Source organism: Babylonia areolata, chromosome 25 (genome assembly GCF_041734735.1).
Source record: "Babylonia areolata isolate BAREFJ2019XMU chromosome 25, ASM4173473v1, whole genome shotgun sequence".
In the NCBI taxonomy this organism is placed as follows: Eukaryota; Metazoa; Mollusca; class Gastropoda; order Neogastropoda; family Buccinidae; genus Babylonia; species Babylonia areolata.
In genome coordinates, this window is record NC_134900.1 from 7177467 (window position 1) to 7196186 (window position 18720).

At 39.5% G+C, this 18720-nt stretch overlaps 1 protein-coding gene across 4 annotated transcripts in view; it reads right to left on the reverse strand.

Annotated features, from left to right (window-relative positions):
- Window positions 1-254: 254 nt before the first annotated feature.
- The window catches only part of LOC143299362 (uncharacterized), a 65510-nt gene continuing 47044 nt past the window's right edge, over window positions 255-18720 (reverse strand). For 3 of the 4 annotated variants that reach the window (XM_076612499.1, XM_076612501.1, XM_076612500.1), the window contains exons 40-52: window positions 18428-18606; window positions 17677-17740; window positions 16372-16471; window positions 15496-15652; window positions 14689-14789; window positions 14052-14197; window positions 13376-13546; window positions 9920-10015; window positions 8582-8770; window positions 7362-7434; window positions 6726-6910; window positions 5497-5544; window positions 255-3007 (exon numbers count right to left, since the gene is read on the reverse strand). In XM_076612499.1, coding sequence (XP_076468614.1) covers window positions 2882-3007; window positions 5497-5544; window positions 6726-6910; window positions 7362-7434; window positions 8582-8770; window positions 9920-10015; window positions 13376-13546; window positions 14052-14197; window positions 14689-14789; window positions 15496-15652; window positions 16372-16471; window positions 17677-17740; window positions 18428-18606 — 1635 coding nt within the window. In that variant the 3' untranslated portion in view covers window positions 255-2881. The remainder of the gene's footprint in view (window positions 3008-5496; window positions 5545-6725; window positions 6911-7361; window positions 7435-8581; window positions 8771-9919; window positions 10016-13375; window positions 13547-14051; window positions 14198-14688; window positions 14790-15495; window positions 15653-16371; window positions 16472-17676; window positions 17741-18427; window positions 18607-18720) is intronic. The other variant, XM_076612502.1, reaches the window with a different exon arrangement.

The window sequence follows — 18720 nt, forward strand, 5'->3', positions numbered from 1 at the left end:
TGAGCACAGTGAATATAAGCACACTGGTGCCCTAACAATGCTTAGGCACTGGGTGAAGTGATTTAATATCTTCATGAAAATCTATGTCATCAGTGGTTATGTTTTAAACATTGCCCTTTTCTTTTTCTTTAACTATTTTTTTCTCTCATGAAAATGAGAACGGCAGAAATGAATCAAACGCAAAACCTGTACAGAGAGGGACAAACAAAAAAGAGCACAAAAAGGTGATAAAAATAACACACACTATATGCATATATATTGTACACAACTAATCTTTAATTGCCAGTGGATATAACTAGTGTGGGGTAACAAATAACCCACATACATTGCCTCAAGCCATCTGTCACAGTGCAGCAGCATCACTGGAAGGAAGTAACAAAAATGAAACTGAACCCTAAGACTGGCTATCAGTATAAAGTTGTTTCCTTTATACTGTGTAGAGCCTGTGTAATGCAAAACAGCACACATAATGAATAGAAGCTCTAGCAGCAGTAGTGGAGACATAATTCACGAAGACAAAGGACAACAGGGACTAAAGTGACAGAATATCGCACTTGCTGTCAAAAACAAAAATACAATTTCTGTATTTTGTATTTCAGTCAAGCACAATACACAAATTTCTGTTTCTGGCTAATATATATATATATATATTGAAGTATAAGTGTCATGAAAGAACAATATAAAAACAAACAAAAAAACCAACTAATGGCATATCTATGTTCAAAGCATAGTAACAGCCTGAAATCCTGAAAGCAGCTGAGACAACATTCTGCACCAGTTCACTGTAACAACAGAGGGAACCAATGCTCTGTTTAAAAAAGAACTGTATGAAACATGCATATACTGGCTAAACAGCAAATGAACACTGAATTCAGGGACACCATTTACTCTTATATATTCTGGTGTCACTCAGAAAAGAATGATACTCCAGAAAATGAATGGACATTAACATGGATTTAAGTGAACTGACAACACTAATTAATCTACCCTTAGGACTATCAAAGAAGAGATCCATTCTCCACCATCCCCATATTCATTATCTTTAGATTTTTTTTTAATTCGTTTATTTATTTTTCCTCAAGGCCAGACAAAGTGCATTAGGTTATGCTGCTGGTCAGACATCTGCTTAGCAGATGTAGTGTAGCACATATGGATTTGTCTGAATGCAGTGATGCCTCCTTGAGAAACTGAAACAAACCAAAACTCCCCCAAACCCTCCCCCCATTTCTGCAAGTAGGGCTCGCAATCTTTACAAAGCACACAAAGATGAAATTGGTCTCACTCAACTCTGAAATTTCACAAAGAAGCATGCACAAGTACTAAAATAAACCAGCAAAATTCCAGTGTATCAACAGTATCAGCAGACAAACTGAGGCAAGAACTTTTACACAAATATTTCACAAAGAACTGTACATGTTTCTCTATTTCAGCAGCAGTTATTAATGGCATGATTCAAAATAGGTAAGTGGTATATATAGCGCACCATGTCCAGATGACAATTCCATCTGGAAAGGCAAAATACATGACACAACACTGTGCCAGATAATGAAACTTTCAAGTGCAGTTTTGTACAGTGCTGTTTCGATGACTGACAGACAATACTTCACCAAGACCCAACCTGTGACTTTTTCAAACATTCATTCAATCAAAATACTTTTCTGAAACTAACAATTAATATTTCACTAAAAGAGTAACCTGCTGCATTCTTGGTCAAACATTTACAGTGGAACAGAAAATGCAAGTTTCAAGATGTACAACTCTAAGAATGCAAACAGTAGATTTCCTGGGAAAACATGTTTGTGAGTTCAACATTTATCCTACAATGCAAAATAAGTCAAAACAAATGGAATATAATTCAACGCAGCACTGAACTCAGAAGGGAAGAATGATATGAAAAATCAAGCTGAAAACTGCACATCTTAAATTTGTACAAATAGCATTCATCATTATGTATACAAATGTGGTTTTTCAAATTTGTTTGTAAATGGAAAATGTCAAATGACAAATATATGCAAGACAAAGTATGTGAGACAGTCTGTGTCTTACATTTTCACATGTACACAAAAAGTGTGTCAATACTGTAAACACCTTTGTATGACAATCGATTCAAAAACATCTTCAGTGTTTGGTAGAAGAAAACCCAGATTGTTCCCAGTATGTGTTGTACATGGTTCATCAGATGACTGAGGAAACATGGAATTTCCTCTTCCTGACTTGGCACATTGTCTTAAAAAAATATCTTAAAATCAACAAGGCATAGTCTTCACAGTCTGTGCCTGTTTATCACAGAACAGCGTTAGTTACCTTATCACAGTCAGCCATTTTAAGGGTAGTATTGGTATAAATAATGCTGCAAAGTGATGGTGTTCATATGTAAAAGCTGCATTAAAAAATTAAGGCATTCATATTCATTGAGATACTTGGCATATTCATTGAGACACAAGGGATAACCAGGAAAAATTGTCTGTAATACATTTCACTTGGCAATACAATGCTGTCTATGTAGCATGCCAAAAAATATATATTAACAGATAATAGGCACTCTTGTTACCGGAGCAACTGTCTTCAAGTTCAGCATCAAAGGAATTCACACATTCCTTCTAATACCACATTTGATAATGCCAATGAATCAACAATCAATGAATAAACATTTTCAAAAAGTTCCAAACACCAAAAGTAACTACAACTCACAACCAAGCAATAACACAAAGTTCCATGTCAAGATATTCCTTAAGAAATATATAACATAACAAAAACTACCTCTACCTGACACTGTCAAGATCTCAAAAACTCAGATTTGTCTTATGAGGAGTGAAGAAAAAAAAGAATGTAATAAAAGTAGCCAAAAGAGACAGCATCCAAAGCGTGATGCCGGTGGCACTCATGTGGTGATGTTGCGGCGACCCTCCAGCTGCAGCTGTTCCAGCTGAACAATGGTACGGTGGTGATCCGGCTCCAACTCGTTCAACAGCTGCTCCGCAATCCGACTTCGCAGGCGACCACCAACCTGAATGCGGAACAAGGCCAAGCTAAACATTATGGCACATGCTCCATGCGATGCTGAAGGAAGGGAGTCCTATCCAGCAATGTAATATTGCTGACAACGTCAGTAATGATGCTTGTAAAGTTACTTATCAACTTAATTTCACACAGCAAGCCATTAACTGTGAGTATACATATCAAGTACCACACTGTTTCTTTCCCAGTAAATATGATACTTTCCCACCAACCCCACTGCCTGGTGGGAAGGCAAGAGACGGGTGGATCGAGAGGTGTCATTTAAATGATTTTGAAAGAGCAAAAAGAATAAGGGTGAAAAAACAAACTGGAGAGAAAAAGCAATTATGAATAACTTTGAATGAATTAAACTGAACGGCTGCATAAATGAAGCGAGACCACTGGTTGAAAAAGACTGGTGTTTATGTAACATTATGTGGCCAAAATCATTAATGACTAATGATTTTTTAATGTTAAAAAAAAAAAAGATCAATGGCTGCAACAAACGCAATTCAAATTTTTGTTCTCACAAGCTTCAACCATTTCAAAAAACAGTGTGTGTGTGTGTGTGTGTGTTTACATGTGGACAATATTTCTATAACATTTGTCAGATGAAGCAACTTCACAAGTGTCTTGAATGCTATCAACACATTGTTAGAAAAGTACACTTGGATACAGAACAAATAAGCAAGCTAAAAGATGATGCAGCTGTTGATAAAAAAAACATCCCTCGGGGGAATGAAGACATGAAAATGTATAATTAAAAAAACAAAACAAAAAAAAACAGCTGCATGCATGAGACACTGAGAGTATTACAATGCCATACTTATTACGTATATACATAAACACAATGATGCATGGTATATGTATATAATATTCAAAATTATTAGCTTGAAAAATAATCCTCAACACACATAATAGATAGATTCATATAACTGATTTCACACACTGGCAGTGCAAGTACGAAAGAAGTTAAAACAGCATGGAAATCAATCATACAGGGTGGTATCATGTTCAGTTTGTATAGGCTTGCAATCAATCTGAACAGACAGATGCTGACATTGTATTAAAAAAAAAAGTAGTGATTCCTGTACACAGGTGTACACACAAGCATGCGCATTAACATGCACACACATGCACAGATTAATATCTGAATTTAACTGAACAAAAGGCATTACTGAAGTTTGGATGATGTACTGCAAACTTCACAGAGTAATAAATTATTGCTGTTCTACTCTCTTGGTTTCAAATGATGATTTTGTTCTTACACTAAATACATTCATGAGTAGGTCTGCTCATATGCTACACTTTTGTCTGTATCAACTACTTCTTTTTAGGTCTCTGTCAAGTCAGGTATGAACATATTTCATCTGATAATGTTACTACCAGTTAGTGTTTCACTTGTTACTTCTTAAACTGGCTTGCATTCACAAAATTTACTTTTTTTTCATATTGATCAAAGGAGCTGTTGAATGTTTTGTGTTGACAATATTTAAAAAAACCCTTTTTCAGCCTTCATATTCAATTAGATCATAATGTAGAATGTCTATAGCTGTATATGATACACACACACAAAAAAAGAAAATTTAAAAAGTAGAACTTATTTTTATTATGAAAAATTGGTTGATCAGTTGTTGTTTTTTGGGTTGTTTTTTTTTTTAATGAAAACACATTTGTTTCATGCAAAGGCATACTGGTTAAAGCAGCCTCCCAATTCTAACAAACCCTTCCTCCCATACTATTTCTTCCATAAGAAGAAAATAGTTACATGAATAAAAAGTATTTTAAAAAATAAAGCACATGTGAGCTGTTTTAGTATAAAAAAAAAACAACATTTAAACTCAAGAAGTAAATAAATGTATAATAAAGCAGAAAAAAAGGGACTGTAAACATTTATCTCAAAACTGATGGAAAAAAACAAATCACAGGTATGTGTGGGGAAACTAAGACTTAAGATACCCAAAATGGAAGAAAGGTAAAACAAAGGCAAAAAAAAAGTTTAGAAACCATTACTTCAGAATAAAAGTTGATTAAAATCTCAGTTAGCAAAACTAAGAAAATGATACCTTGCATTTATCTGAGGCATTGTTTCTTATCCTCAGTTGTTGCTGTCAGAATCAGAGAAGAAGAATTCCTGTCTTTGAGCATAACTATGTGAGTCTTGTCTTGATAAGTAAATGGTATTCTACATGAGTGTAAATTTACAAGCATAGTTTATTATAATGCTTATGGAATGTAAGGGGGAGAACAGGGGACAAAGACAGACTCTTCTCTGCGAATAACGTATAAAATGAAAAAAAATGTCGTCTAAAGATTTCTGCACAGCAAGAGGAGATATAAGAAAGCCATGGCAAAAAAGACATGCTGTGACACAACACAATGCTGGATAGAGACTATCCCAAAGCAGGAGGTCAGCAGTCAGGGATCTACAACAGTACAAAGGGCTTCTGCTGCCTGCCAGCAAAGGCAAGAGGATGACAGCCTGACACAGACACTTACTGATGTGGGAGCTGACGTGGGAGACAGGGGAGGTAAGGCAAGACTTTCCTACCACACACACGCACATTATTAGCCATCAGTGCTCAGTGCACACTGTTAGAGACAATGGCTGCTCCTATGTCACTTTGTCAGCCCTGATGACATCATTACATTTTCAACCTTGATGAAACACACACTGCAGCAACTCTCATCTTGCTTGTTTCCCTTCTTTAATAATTAATATCATTCTTTTTCACTCAGTTCAGTCTATGCCCACTGTTTGTTCAATATGACACTATTGAAGCATGTCGAAATTGCAAAGAAAAAGATGAATTTGCTCTTTCATTTTATATGCCATGCATGTACACAATTATATGGACAACTTTAAAGCAAAATACCAATGATAAAACCTTTTTTGAAAATCTGTACAATGCAAACAAGAAATATTTCATCTATTTTAAGCTAAAAGAAAACAGTCCATTCATTTTCTAATTTGTATTGTTAAACAGTGCATTTTTGGGTTTTTTTTTCCGTTTTTTCTTCTTCTTTTTTTTTGCAAATGAATCACAACAATAATTAAACAAGTACTGATAATGACTGACACAACTTCTGAAGTTATTAACACATGTTTATTCACTTTCAATGTGCCATGAAATGACACAACCCACAAACACTGCTCTGAAGAAAGTGAAAAAAGTTCACATAAAAAAAGACTGACATGTCAGAACAAAGACACAAAAGAGACTTACAATGAATTAACAACAAAAATCACAAAGGAAAAATTCAAATTCACAATATAAACATAAATAAACAAAACAGACAATAATAAAACATTTCAAACAAACAACAACCTAAAACTGCTTCGTTTCATTTTTCCTTCCTTTGCCCATTTTCTCTCCCTTTTTTCTCCCTAGGAAGTCTCTTTGAAGTCCATTTTTTAATGATGGATCGGTTGTTTACCTTTGCTTGTTTTCCACCTCAACTTAATTGTCCCACACATATGATTTTCCAGAGTGTTTTACGCAGTTGCAATCGTACCATTTGTATGCTTGCCAATGTTTCAAGACTTCAGAATTTTTTTCTATTGTCTGTGTGTGAGCATGTCAGTGTGTGTCCATATACTCTATATACGTAAGAGCCACCAAATTTAAAGGGACTCCCACCCACCCATTCCAAAAAAACAACAACAAAAAACAAAACAAAAAAAAAACACCCAACCTTATTAGACTGTATATATACAATTAACTTACAGTTTTGGGTCGCTGTATTTTCTTGTAGTCCAGATTGTTCATCGTGTCCCCATCATCAGAGGGGGCCACCACACGATTGGCTGGCCAGGAGGTGGGCGGGGGCCACACCCCCGTGCTGGTGATTGGGCGAGCTGTGCGACGAGTCTGACCTGCTGAGGTCGCTCTGGATCGGGAGATCAGAGAAGCTGAAAATACACCAGTTTGTGTTAACACGACAGTGGCTTGCCTGATCTGTGCTTCGCAAGGTCAGAACTGACGAACCATTCTACAATTAACTTCTTCAGTGCCCCAGGATGGAAATTTCCATCTATGACATTGTAAGAATTTTCCTATCGCAAAATCAATGAATTCATGTGGAATTGTCATCATTGGATAGTGTGTTCATTTTCCTTTCAGAAAAGTATAGGTTATGTCAATTTTTATTACTATCATTCACCTCCGTGACTAAAAATCCCTTGGCAAATGGTTGTCACTGAGCATAAAATAGGCTTGGCACTGAAATGTTAAAATACTTCATAATCACAATAAACTAAGTACACAAACACATGCAAACACACTTAAATGCATGTATGTGCACACACACACACACACACAGATATACACAAGCACACTGACATACACAAGTTGACTACTCACGGGTGGGTGGCACAGAGATAGTGCTAGCACCAAACTGAGGATGGCCAAAGACGCTGGACTCGTAGTCGTACACCTGAAGACAATGAGCAGAGGCACACAGTGCACACTGGCAACAAGATATAAAGAACACATGTGAACTCTCATGATCTACTGTCTATATCTGCATGTCATGTGTATACGTAAAAATGTTACACATCTGTGTGAGTGTGTGCGTATGTGCATGACAGAAACTTGACTGAATGACACAGGAAATGAATGATGAGTGCCCAGTAACAGCTCAGCTCTAACCAGGTAGGCAGTCTGTTGTGCAAATGACTGTTTGTAAAGTGCTTCAAGTCTGGTCTTTGACCAAAGATAAGCACTATATAAGTATCTGTATCAGCATCATCATTATAAGGCATTTTACAAACAACTGTGGAATATACAAAATAAACAACTTTGTTGGGATCATATATGAATTGTAACAAGTTGTGTATTCTTTCAGTTAAGGGCACTGTTTAACAAGTATGTTGTGTCACGTCATCTTATTGGTGTAAAAATGAGTTACTCTCTCGAGGGAAAATGTAGAACATAGTACAGCACTATACACATTTTTTTAGTTTCACAAGTTCATAAAGGAATTCAATATTATCACTATGACACACATATGCACAGCTCCCCAGCAAACCCACACACACACACACACACACACACACACACACACACACACTGAGTCACACCTCCATCTATCCCCTTTCACTTCCTCCTGACCCCACCCCTCCATTCACCCTCCCCTCCTCCACATTTTGTCTTCCCCATCTAATATCACTTACAACTGAAAAGACATAAAATGCTGAAGACTACTACTGCCACTAAACCACGGACACTACCAATACATCCCTATCTTGGTCTTGCATTTGGCGTTCAGAACTCCCCTTTTCCTGTCAGTGGCTTCCTCTTGGCTTTCACCACTGACTCTGGAGACCAGTCATACACACCAGCACTGGTTTCTTAGGTTGCTTTTTCCATAACAAGGATTTTTCACATGACCAGGTTGCTAGCCCTGTGCCCTACCTCCAACCTGGAGGACCAGTGGATTGTGCTTTGTCCAGCTTCCACCCTTCGGCCTGAGCGGCTTGGGTGGCCCTAGCAGGAGCATAAACTCCTACCAGCAAAGCTCTAGGGTCCCTATAGCCCATAAACCATTCCCACCCATCCCAACCTCTCCGGGTGGTCTGTACCTGTGACTGCAGCTCATCCACCCTGTGGAAGGCATCCAGCTTGAGGCTCCGTTCATGGGTCAGCTGTTTCCTGATGGTGTCGATGTCCTTGCGCACCTTCTCTTGGGTCAGACTCTGGATCTTGCTGCTGCGGTCCTGCTCCTCCGTCAGCTGCTTCAGCCGCTGCTCCTTGTCACCCAGCTCTTCCACCTGGCAGGTGGGACAGGTAGTGCATGTCACAGGTGTGTGTGTGTGTGTGTATTAAAACACAATTTTTACTACTTTTTAAGCAAAAAAAAAAAAAACCTGACCACAGCCTGGGCCACACTCCACTATTAAAACACAATTTTCACTACTTTTTAAGCACAAAAAAACTGACCATACCGTGGGCCACACTCCACTATTAAAATTTTTTTTTTACTACTTTTTAAGCACAAAAAAACTGACCATACCGTGGGCCACACTCCACTATTAAATTTTTTTTTAAAGTACTTTTTAAGCAAAAAAAACTGACCATACCGTGGGCCACACTCCACTATTAAAAAATTTTTTTACTACTTTTTAAGCAAAAAAAAACTGACCATACCGTGGGCCACACTCCACTATTAAAAAATTTTTACTACTTTTTAAGCAAAAAAAACTGACCATACCGTGGGCCACACTCCACTATTAAAAATTGTTACTACTTTTTTGTACAAAAAACTGACCATAGCCTGGGCCACACTCCACTATTAAAACACAATTTTTACTACTTTTTAAGCAAAAAAAACTGACCATAGCGTGGGCCACACTCCACTATTAAAAATTTTTACTACTTTTTTTGCACAAAAACTGACCATAGCCTGGGCCACACTCCACTATTATAACAAAACATTTTACTACTTTTTAAGCACAAAAAACTGACCATAGACCTGAGAACTACAGTTATACCACAGACAATACCAATGCTTCATTGAGGAACAGTCAAGTACTAACAACTATAGTTCTATAATATGCAGCACAAATGCAGCAATATAAGAGTAAAGAACTGAAAACTAAAGTTATACCACAGACAAAATAAATGCTTCAGAAAAAGTGACAGTTAAGTACTGACAACTAAAGTAATACCATATACAATACAAATGCTGCAACATTAGTGACTTTAAGGACTGACAACTATAATTATGCCAGAGAAAATACAAATGCTTCAGAATAACTGACAATTATGGACAGAGGACTATAGCTGTACCACAAACCTGATGATTACAGTGATACCATTGACAATAACAATGCTACCAAAAAAAGTGACAGTTAAGGACAGACATATAGTTACGTAACAGCACACACACGACGTCCCTGACCAAACAGCTACACACTGACCAGGCGTTCAATGCTGGCCTGCTTGGCGGCCTCCAGCTGCAGCTTGTTGCGCTCCTTCTGCATCAGCTCGTGCTCCTTCTCCTGCTTCACTCGCAGCTGTCACACACATCATTACACGCATCACAGTGCGTCACCCTCCACTATGACTTGAGTCCACCATTGGAATGAGTCAACCATGGAATGAGTCAACTATGGAATGAGTCAGCCATGGAATGAGTCAACTATGGAATGAGTCAGCCATGGAATGCGTCAACTATGGACTGTAAAGCCATGGAATGAGTCAGCTACACAATGAGTCAATGAGTCAGCCATGGAATGAATCAGCTACACAATGAGTCAGCCATGGAATGAGTCAGTTACACAATGAGTCAACCTTGGAATGAGCTACAGAATGAGTCAGCCATGGAACAAGTCAACTATGGAATGAGTCAACCTTGGAATGAGCTATAGAATGAGTCAGCTATGGAATGAGTCAGCTACACAATGAGTCAACCTTTGAATGAGCTACAGAATGAGTCAGCCATAGAATGTCAGCTACAGATTGAGTCAGCCATAGAATGAGTCGGCTACAGAATGGGTCAACCTTGGAATGAACTACAGAATGAGTCAACCATAGAATGAGTCAGCTACAGAATGAGTCAGCCTTGGAATGAGTCAACTATGGATTGAATCAACCACAGAATGAGTTAACTATCGAATGAGTCAACCACAGAATGAGTCAACTATGGAACAAGTCAACTATGATATGAGTCATCCATGGAATGAGTCAGCCATGTAATAAATCAGAAGCCAACTTTCATTGTTCAGCAAAAAACAGGCTTAGGGGCAGTAGATTATTGAATATGGGATCTGAGCAGGTCCCACGTGCAAAAGTACCGTGCAAAACTACCTTTATAGCACTTATAATTTTAGCCTGAAATCTTTACATTAGATTTCCTCCACATGTTTTGAGGAGGGATTGCAGAGTTCATCAGATGGTAGCTCAGACATCTTATGCCTTATCTGAAAGTTGTCACCATTGGAAAGTGTGTTAAAAACATCTTCAGGAAATGTAAATGACAACTGACACAATGATGACATAAGACTGACTCCAAGGAGGAAAGTCAAACACACAATTCAATCTCTGACATACTGCATTACACACAACTGTCAGTGCTGTATACAATGTGTCAAACCACATTTTTTTCAATTTACCATGTATCATGTGTATATTATTGCCATGTGTAAAACAGTTTAGTTATCACTATTTCATTATGTTGTCATGTTATCATATCATATAACTGCATATTACATGTATTTTATTGCAACACATAGCAAAGTTTATCTATTCTAAAAAAAATATATATATATATCAGTGTAAACCATGTGCACATTATGCAACACATAACACAGTTTAGGCCCAACACTCGGCTTATATCACAGATTGACATAAGTTTACATTTGGGGCCAACAGCAGAGTGAGAGCTGTATTATCAATGGTTTCTCCAGTCAATGGGAAACCATTTACAGCTTAGTCTTTTGTGAAGACTATGACTCTCAAACTAGGAGGCAAAATTGCACTGGCTCTTAGTGCTGCAGCCTTGTGGGCTAGTTGGCCTTTGGGAACCATCCCAATGCCGACTGTCCGAAAACCCTCTTGGCCGAGAGAGTGGGGATGTACTTGTGCAAGACACTCTCCACTATAATCAAATTCTAGCCCAAATAGTTGGAACAGCAGCTGCCTCCTCTGCTGTTCTGATGGTCAAAGTCAGACACGACTGACTATCAATATCATATATATTTCATCAGTATGCATCATATTACTGAATATATATGTTATTGCATCACAGAACACACTTTATTCAACACTATGCATCAAGCTGTTGCATCATCTCAACATACTACATATGTAACATGCCAAAAGAGTGTTGTTTGTATTCATCTGCCTGGAATACACTATATTCATCTGGTGTAAACATTTTTATTCACAAGACAAAACAAAACAGTGTTTGATCAACAAAATAATGAAGGAACTTGAACAACAACAAGCTTTGAGCTGATATGAAAAACTTGTTGAATAAAAATGAGCAACAACAATGGACACCATTCCTTTCTGGTTAATGAAATAATCACCACAGTAACCAAATAATCATTTTAACAAGCATAATTAAAAACAGTTGTTGGTGGGGTTTTTTTGGGGTTTTTTTTATAATATATTACAATAAGTGTTTTAATCAAATCACCTTACAGCCAATGAAAAGCAAGTACGATAAAAACCTTTCACGATCCATCATCCCCTAATGAGACACAAGTCGTCATCAAGAGTCCACTACAGACTTCTGTCTTGGGCCATCTTCCCCAGGTGTGTCTCCTGTCTTGGGCCACCTTCCCCAGGTGTGTCTCCTGTCTTGGGTCATCTTCCCCAGGTGAGCCTCCTGTCTTGGGCCACCTTCCCCAGGTGTGTCTCCTGTCTTGGGCCACCTTCCCCAGGTGTGTCTCCTGTCTTGGGTCATCTTCCCCAGGTGAGCCTCCTGTCTTGGGCCACCTTCCCCAGGTGTGTCTCCTGTCTTGGGTCATCTTCCCCAGGTGAGCCTCCTGGCTTGGGCCACCTTCCCCAGGTGTGTCCCACCTGTCTGGTGTCAGTCGCCTGGTAACAGTGCTGCACGTTCTTTGTTCCACTATGCTGCACTTTCCCTGGAGGTTCCATGTCAGGTCAGGTGAGATGCAGGTTTCTGCACAGTGTGCCAGTCCACTTCCAGACCTCTTTTCTTGATTCCATCCTCCGCTGATAGTTGGTACATTACCTGCCACAGGTGGGTGTTGCTGATGGCGTCTGTACAGCAGATCTGGAGGATTCTTCTGAGGCAGCTGTTGACCAATGTCCTTCCTTTCTGGATGGCTGCCTTTGCTGTTCTCCATGTTTCTGCTCCATACAACCGAACTGATTTTACACTGGAGTTGAACAGTCTCATCCTGGTGTGGCAAGTTACTCCTTTTGAACTGAAGGAATGCTGCTCTCACTCTGACATCTGTGTCTTTGCCACTGTGTAATCAGGTCTGAGCTGGCTGTGCTGATCTTCAGGATGCTGCCTTTTTCTTTGTGATGCTGAAGCTGAGAGTGGCTGTCAGCTCTGAGTTCTTTTTTCTGCTGCTTCTGGCTGTGAGACAACAGAGCTAGATCATGAAATACCATAACTCAAATTAAATAAAATCAAATAAAAAATACTTCATTTATCCACATGGAAATAAACTGACCATAGTTAGGGATTCTTCTTCTTCTTCATTTTGGGGCTGCAACTCCCACACACTCGTATGTACACGAGTGGGCTTTTACGTGTTGGACCGTTTTTACCCTGCCATGCAGGCAGCCATACTCCATTTTCAGGGGTAGTTAAGAATAATCTGGTCACTTCATGAAGTCACAGGTGTCATCTTGGAATCAACAACAACAACAACAACATATAAACTGAAGGCTACCTCCTTGTCCAGGGCTCTTCGCACTTCATTGGACTCGCTTTCCGTGGATGCCAGAGCACGCTTGATGGCCACCAGCTGTTGCCGCAGCAACATGACTTGTTCTTCAGCCAGCATCTTGATCTCCACCATCTCCTTCTTCCCCGTCTCCCCGTCCTTCCGCAGATCCACAATCTGGTGGGGGAGAGAAGGGAAACAATTCATGGTCAATGAAAATAGCAAAACTGATGTGTTGATACCAATTTGTAGCATTGCTCGTCTTGTTTATAGTATTTACCCCAAATGTTTCATGCCTCGAACAAAGACAGAGAAAGAAAAGAGAACAAAGAAAGAGGAAATGTTTTTATGTAACTTCATGAAAATCATGCAATCCCTATCTTTGCACACATGCACACATTCACGCATGCATGCACACACACAAACTCTACTCCATGCTTAGTAAGTTCTAGTATCTTATCAAGTCAAATTCCAACAAATCTCTGATCTGTCTATCATCATACAAGTGGGGGGGAAAACAATTAAAAAAATAAGGAGGAAGAAAGAAAGAACACTCCACTCACACCCCACGCAACACATCCACTTGGATGACAAAACTTTCATTTGAACCAGACGAGACAGATGAGCAAAGAGTCAAGACAACGAAACAAACAGAGACAGAAAGAGCAGAAAAACGACTGACAGTTTTGAGGAAGTTGTTGGTGAGGTGGTTGCGTCTCCAGGCGTGCATGGCCTTCATCTTGATGATGACCGTGTTCAGCTGGTGGTTCTCGTGCTGTAACTGACGTAGCTGCTCCGCTCGGGCCAGGTTCACACGCAGGTCGTCATCTGTGTGCGACATGTCACTTGTACTGATGCCTGGTTGGAAGGCAACTCTCACAACAATGAGGACTGGAGGAATTCAGATCTGAGAAGGGATGGTGTGGCTGGTATGGGGCGTAGGGGAGGGGGGGGGTATATTTCAGAATGGGAGTGGAGTAGGAAGTCCCACTTTTGGGGGAGTATTTAAGGATTTGTATGATTACAGGTGTAGAGTAATTGTGTGTGTGTGTGTGTGTGTGTGTGTGTGTGTTGTGTGTGTGTGTGTAATTTATTGAAAAAAAAGTGAGAACAGTGCGCTTAAAAGTGGGGAAACTCATCAAAATGGTAAAGATTACAAAATGGTATGATCATTTATTTATACATTTTTATACCAGTGTTTGAATGTGTCCCAATGTGTGTGTGTGTGTGTGTGTGTGTGTGTGTGTGTGTGTGTGTGTGTGCTTTGACTGTGAGCACACACACCAACCCAGACTGATCAAAGTACAGCCAGCACTCACCCTGGGAACCCCCAAACTTCTCCGACAATCTGGTCATGGCTGCCACTGCTACTGACCGCGTCTCAGCGATTTTTTCACACACATCATCATTCAGCTGTTCCCTGTCGGTCATGAATCAAGACATTGTCATATGCCTATTACAAAATGCTAAGTGCTTTCCATTTCCAAATTCAAACACAAATGATAAGTTGATACATTTGTTTAATTTCTCACCAAGTGAACAGATTAACATGTCCAAGAGTGAGTTAAACTTGATGTACATTCACTGTCTTCATCAAACGTAATTCAATCAGGGTGCCTGCACAAGCTTCTAGAACAGACAATGCCAGCAAAAAGCCTTGTCTGGTGTGTTGCAGTCTGCATGCAGCTCACGTGAAGATGGTTTTTGTGACAGGACTAAAACCTTATTGAAAAATGATGACTGTTCCCTGATTTTCTAGACAATGATAGAAGTTTTCATCCGCACATGTTCCCTGACCATAAACGATAAGTAGATTTCTCCTGGAATGATGTTGCATTTCTTTTCAATTTCAAAAATGATTTTACACAAACAAGTAAACAAAAAAGTAATATAAGGAACAGAGACAAAGCATCTCAAATGAATTTGTCATGTACCATACTCTTCAATTTACACACATGGACACTGCAGTGGATTTGCAAGGACACACCACATACGTGTGCCAGCTCACACACAAACACATATACACACATGTTAACACACACACACGTTAACACACACACACACACACACACACAGAAAGACAGATCTCCTATCACCCACATCAGAACAACATAACAGACACAAACCTGAACTCATCAAAGCGAGAACGAAGCTGACTGTTGGCACCGAACATACTCTGGATGACCTCTTTGAACTCCTTCTTCACACTCTCTCGCACATCTTGCTCTGCTGTCATGGCCTGTTCCCGCATCTCCAGAATCTTGGCTCTCAGTGCTGTGATTTCTGTTAAGAAAAAAGCAAAACAAAAGTTACCTCAGATTATTTTGTTTTGTCTTTCAAATTTAGCAGCACTTCACAAAAGTAATTATGGGGTGTTTGCTTTGGCAAGTGACTGTACCATTTTCCGATTAATGAAACACCATCCCTTACAAAACTAATCAAATGCATGTAGCAGAGACGACTTAGAAATTTAATGAATGCAATGTATATTATCATCCTATGTATATGTGCAGATGTTACTCATACATCTATAAGTGAATTACAACCGGAAAACATGAAGTGAGTTAGAATGAGTGAAAATATGTACCATATACACACACATACAAAAGTAAACAACTACACAAACACAAATGCACATACATATAAAAACACATGCCCAGATAAGCACATATAAAGACATAAACACATACACAGACACATAAAACACACACACACCCAGATAAGCACATATAAAGAATAAATACAGACAGAGACACATAAAACATATACAAGACCCCCCCCCCCCCCAACCCCCCACACCCACCCCCTCCACCCTGCCCCTCCCACACACACACACTAGAGTCAAGTTTTATTCCAAACATTCCCCATGGAGGCATATGGAAAAAAATACAAAATGGGCAAAAGGCAAACAATACATGGCAACGATGTATGTGGCAAGGTTACACAGTACATGATGGACTTTCCACACACACACACACACACACACACACAGAGTGACCCACCCATGATGAGGTCGTAGGCCCGGGAGGCCATCTCACACTGCACCTCCACACTGGTGGCCAGCTTGGCCTGCTTCAGCTCGTCACGCAGGTGTTTCACCTCCTGCACACCCACCACGTCACACACCACCTGTCATGCTCCTGTCACCTGCTGCCTCTGTGTGTGTGTGTGTGTGTGTGTGTGTGTGCGTGTTTTTGTGCATGTGGGCATGTGTGGTGTGAGTGTAGTGTTATTTGTTATGTATAGAGTGGTGGCCTTGTGGTAATGCCTGCCTTGAAAGTGTGAGAATCTGAGGCTACAGGATTGAATACAATGCGCACCAAAATTTTTTCCCCCTTCGCTATACCTTCAGTGGTGGTCTAAAAACTAACCATTAGGATGAGATGATTAACCGAGGTCATGTGCACAGCATGCACTTAGCACAAGTCAAAAACTCCAGGTCTGTTGGTTGTACGTCAACACTTGGGTCTCTGGAAATGGTTTTCCCGTCCATTCAACAATGTTGCCAGTCCTTCAATTTTTCTGTCTTCCCCTCCATCTCCCTCTCTCAACTGTCTTATCATTATCATTGTCTTTTTGTCTCCTCAACTGTCTTATCATTATCATTGTCTTTTTGTCTTCTCAACTGTCTTATCATTATCATTGTCTTTTTGTCTCCTCAACTGTCTTATCATTATCATTGTCTTTTTGTCTTCTCAACTGTCTTATCATTATCATTGTCTTTTTGTCTTCTCAACTGTCTTATCATTATCATTGTCTTTTTGTCTCCTCAACTGTCTTATCATTATCATTGTCTTTTTGTCTTCTCAACAGTGTTATCATTATCATTGTCTTTTTGTCAAGGGTACTGTAACACTAAGAGCAGTACAATACTGACTGTTCTCTGTATTTTGATTTCTATTACAATCTAAAACCTTACTCAGTGACATTTTAAAATCTTCAAAACAGATTTAAATTCAGTGTTGAGGGAAGATTAACATTCTTGTACTCAGACATGTACGACATCTGATACCAACCTCTCACTACACAGTCACGGACATCTCTATTTTGTGGTGTGTTCATTGGGGTCTTTTTAAATTTTACAACATCCACAAGAAATACAAAATTGTAGACAAAGATGATAAGAATTGCTATATCCTTGTCTTTAGGTTAAGTTTTGATCAGTTTCATGTTCACAGCACTGGTCTTCTAACGAGCATTACTGAATATCAAAGTACAGAAAGGTAAAATGGAATACATGCACACCCACATGCAAACACACTGTTTATTACTTAACCATGTATTTTACACTGAAACAGTCCTCTCACCTGTTCAGTCTTGTACAACAGCTGGTGATGAGATCTCAGCATGTTTTCATAGTACATCGTGTAGCTGCAAGCAAAAGCGTCACAATGGACAGGACTCAGTTTCTCAGAAGATAACACTTATTAACAAGAATTTATGACCATGTTCACACACACACACACACACACACACACACACACACACACACACACACACACACACACACACACACAATCACTGTTATCAGAAAATTCAAAATCTCTCTAACCTTCACAAAAAGCATCTTCCTAAATCGCCCAAATGTGCACAAAGAAACAAGTAAACATCATGTCTTACTTGTGCAATGATTTATCATTGTGACTAGAAACATACCATAATGTTGATAAGGACTGACCGTGAGACTTGGTTTTAGTTTTAAATCTTCCTCTAAGAATGCTCAAGATCAAACATCAAGAATACTATTTCCAACAGTCTAAATGGTTCTGTACATCTCAAACTGGACAGGTCAGTGGCAATGCCCTGGACTGAATTTACCACTAGTATGTACTGTTCTGTCTTATAAACTCAATGCTATTCACACACACACACACACACACACACACACACACACACACACACACATGAAAAAGGGTAAAACAAAAAAAAACCCACATGTACAAACATTTACTCTATCTCTCTCTCCCATGCACACACACATACTCCAACACACGCAAACACCAATGTACACGCATCACACTCACCACCACACACACACACACACACACCAACACACACCTTTCATAGTTCTGCTTTTCCCTCATCATGACCTCACGGCCCAGGGCCCCCAGACAGGAACGCAGGTGTTCACGGGTGAAGGTGACGTGTGTGTCTGTCTCCTCGGCCTGAGTCATCAGATTGTCCACAAAGTGCTCCGCCACATGGGGCCGGTTGGTCGTGAAGCTCTCCTTCATCACCTGATCATGCACACACGCATACATGAATGCATGTACACACACACACACACACACACACACATCTGTATTCTAGGGATCCATATCTATTTCTTCAATGAATATTTGTGGTTGCCT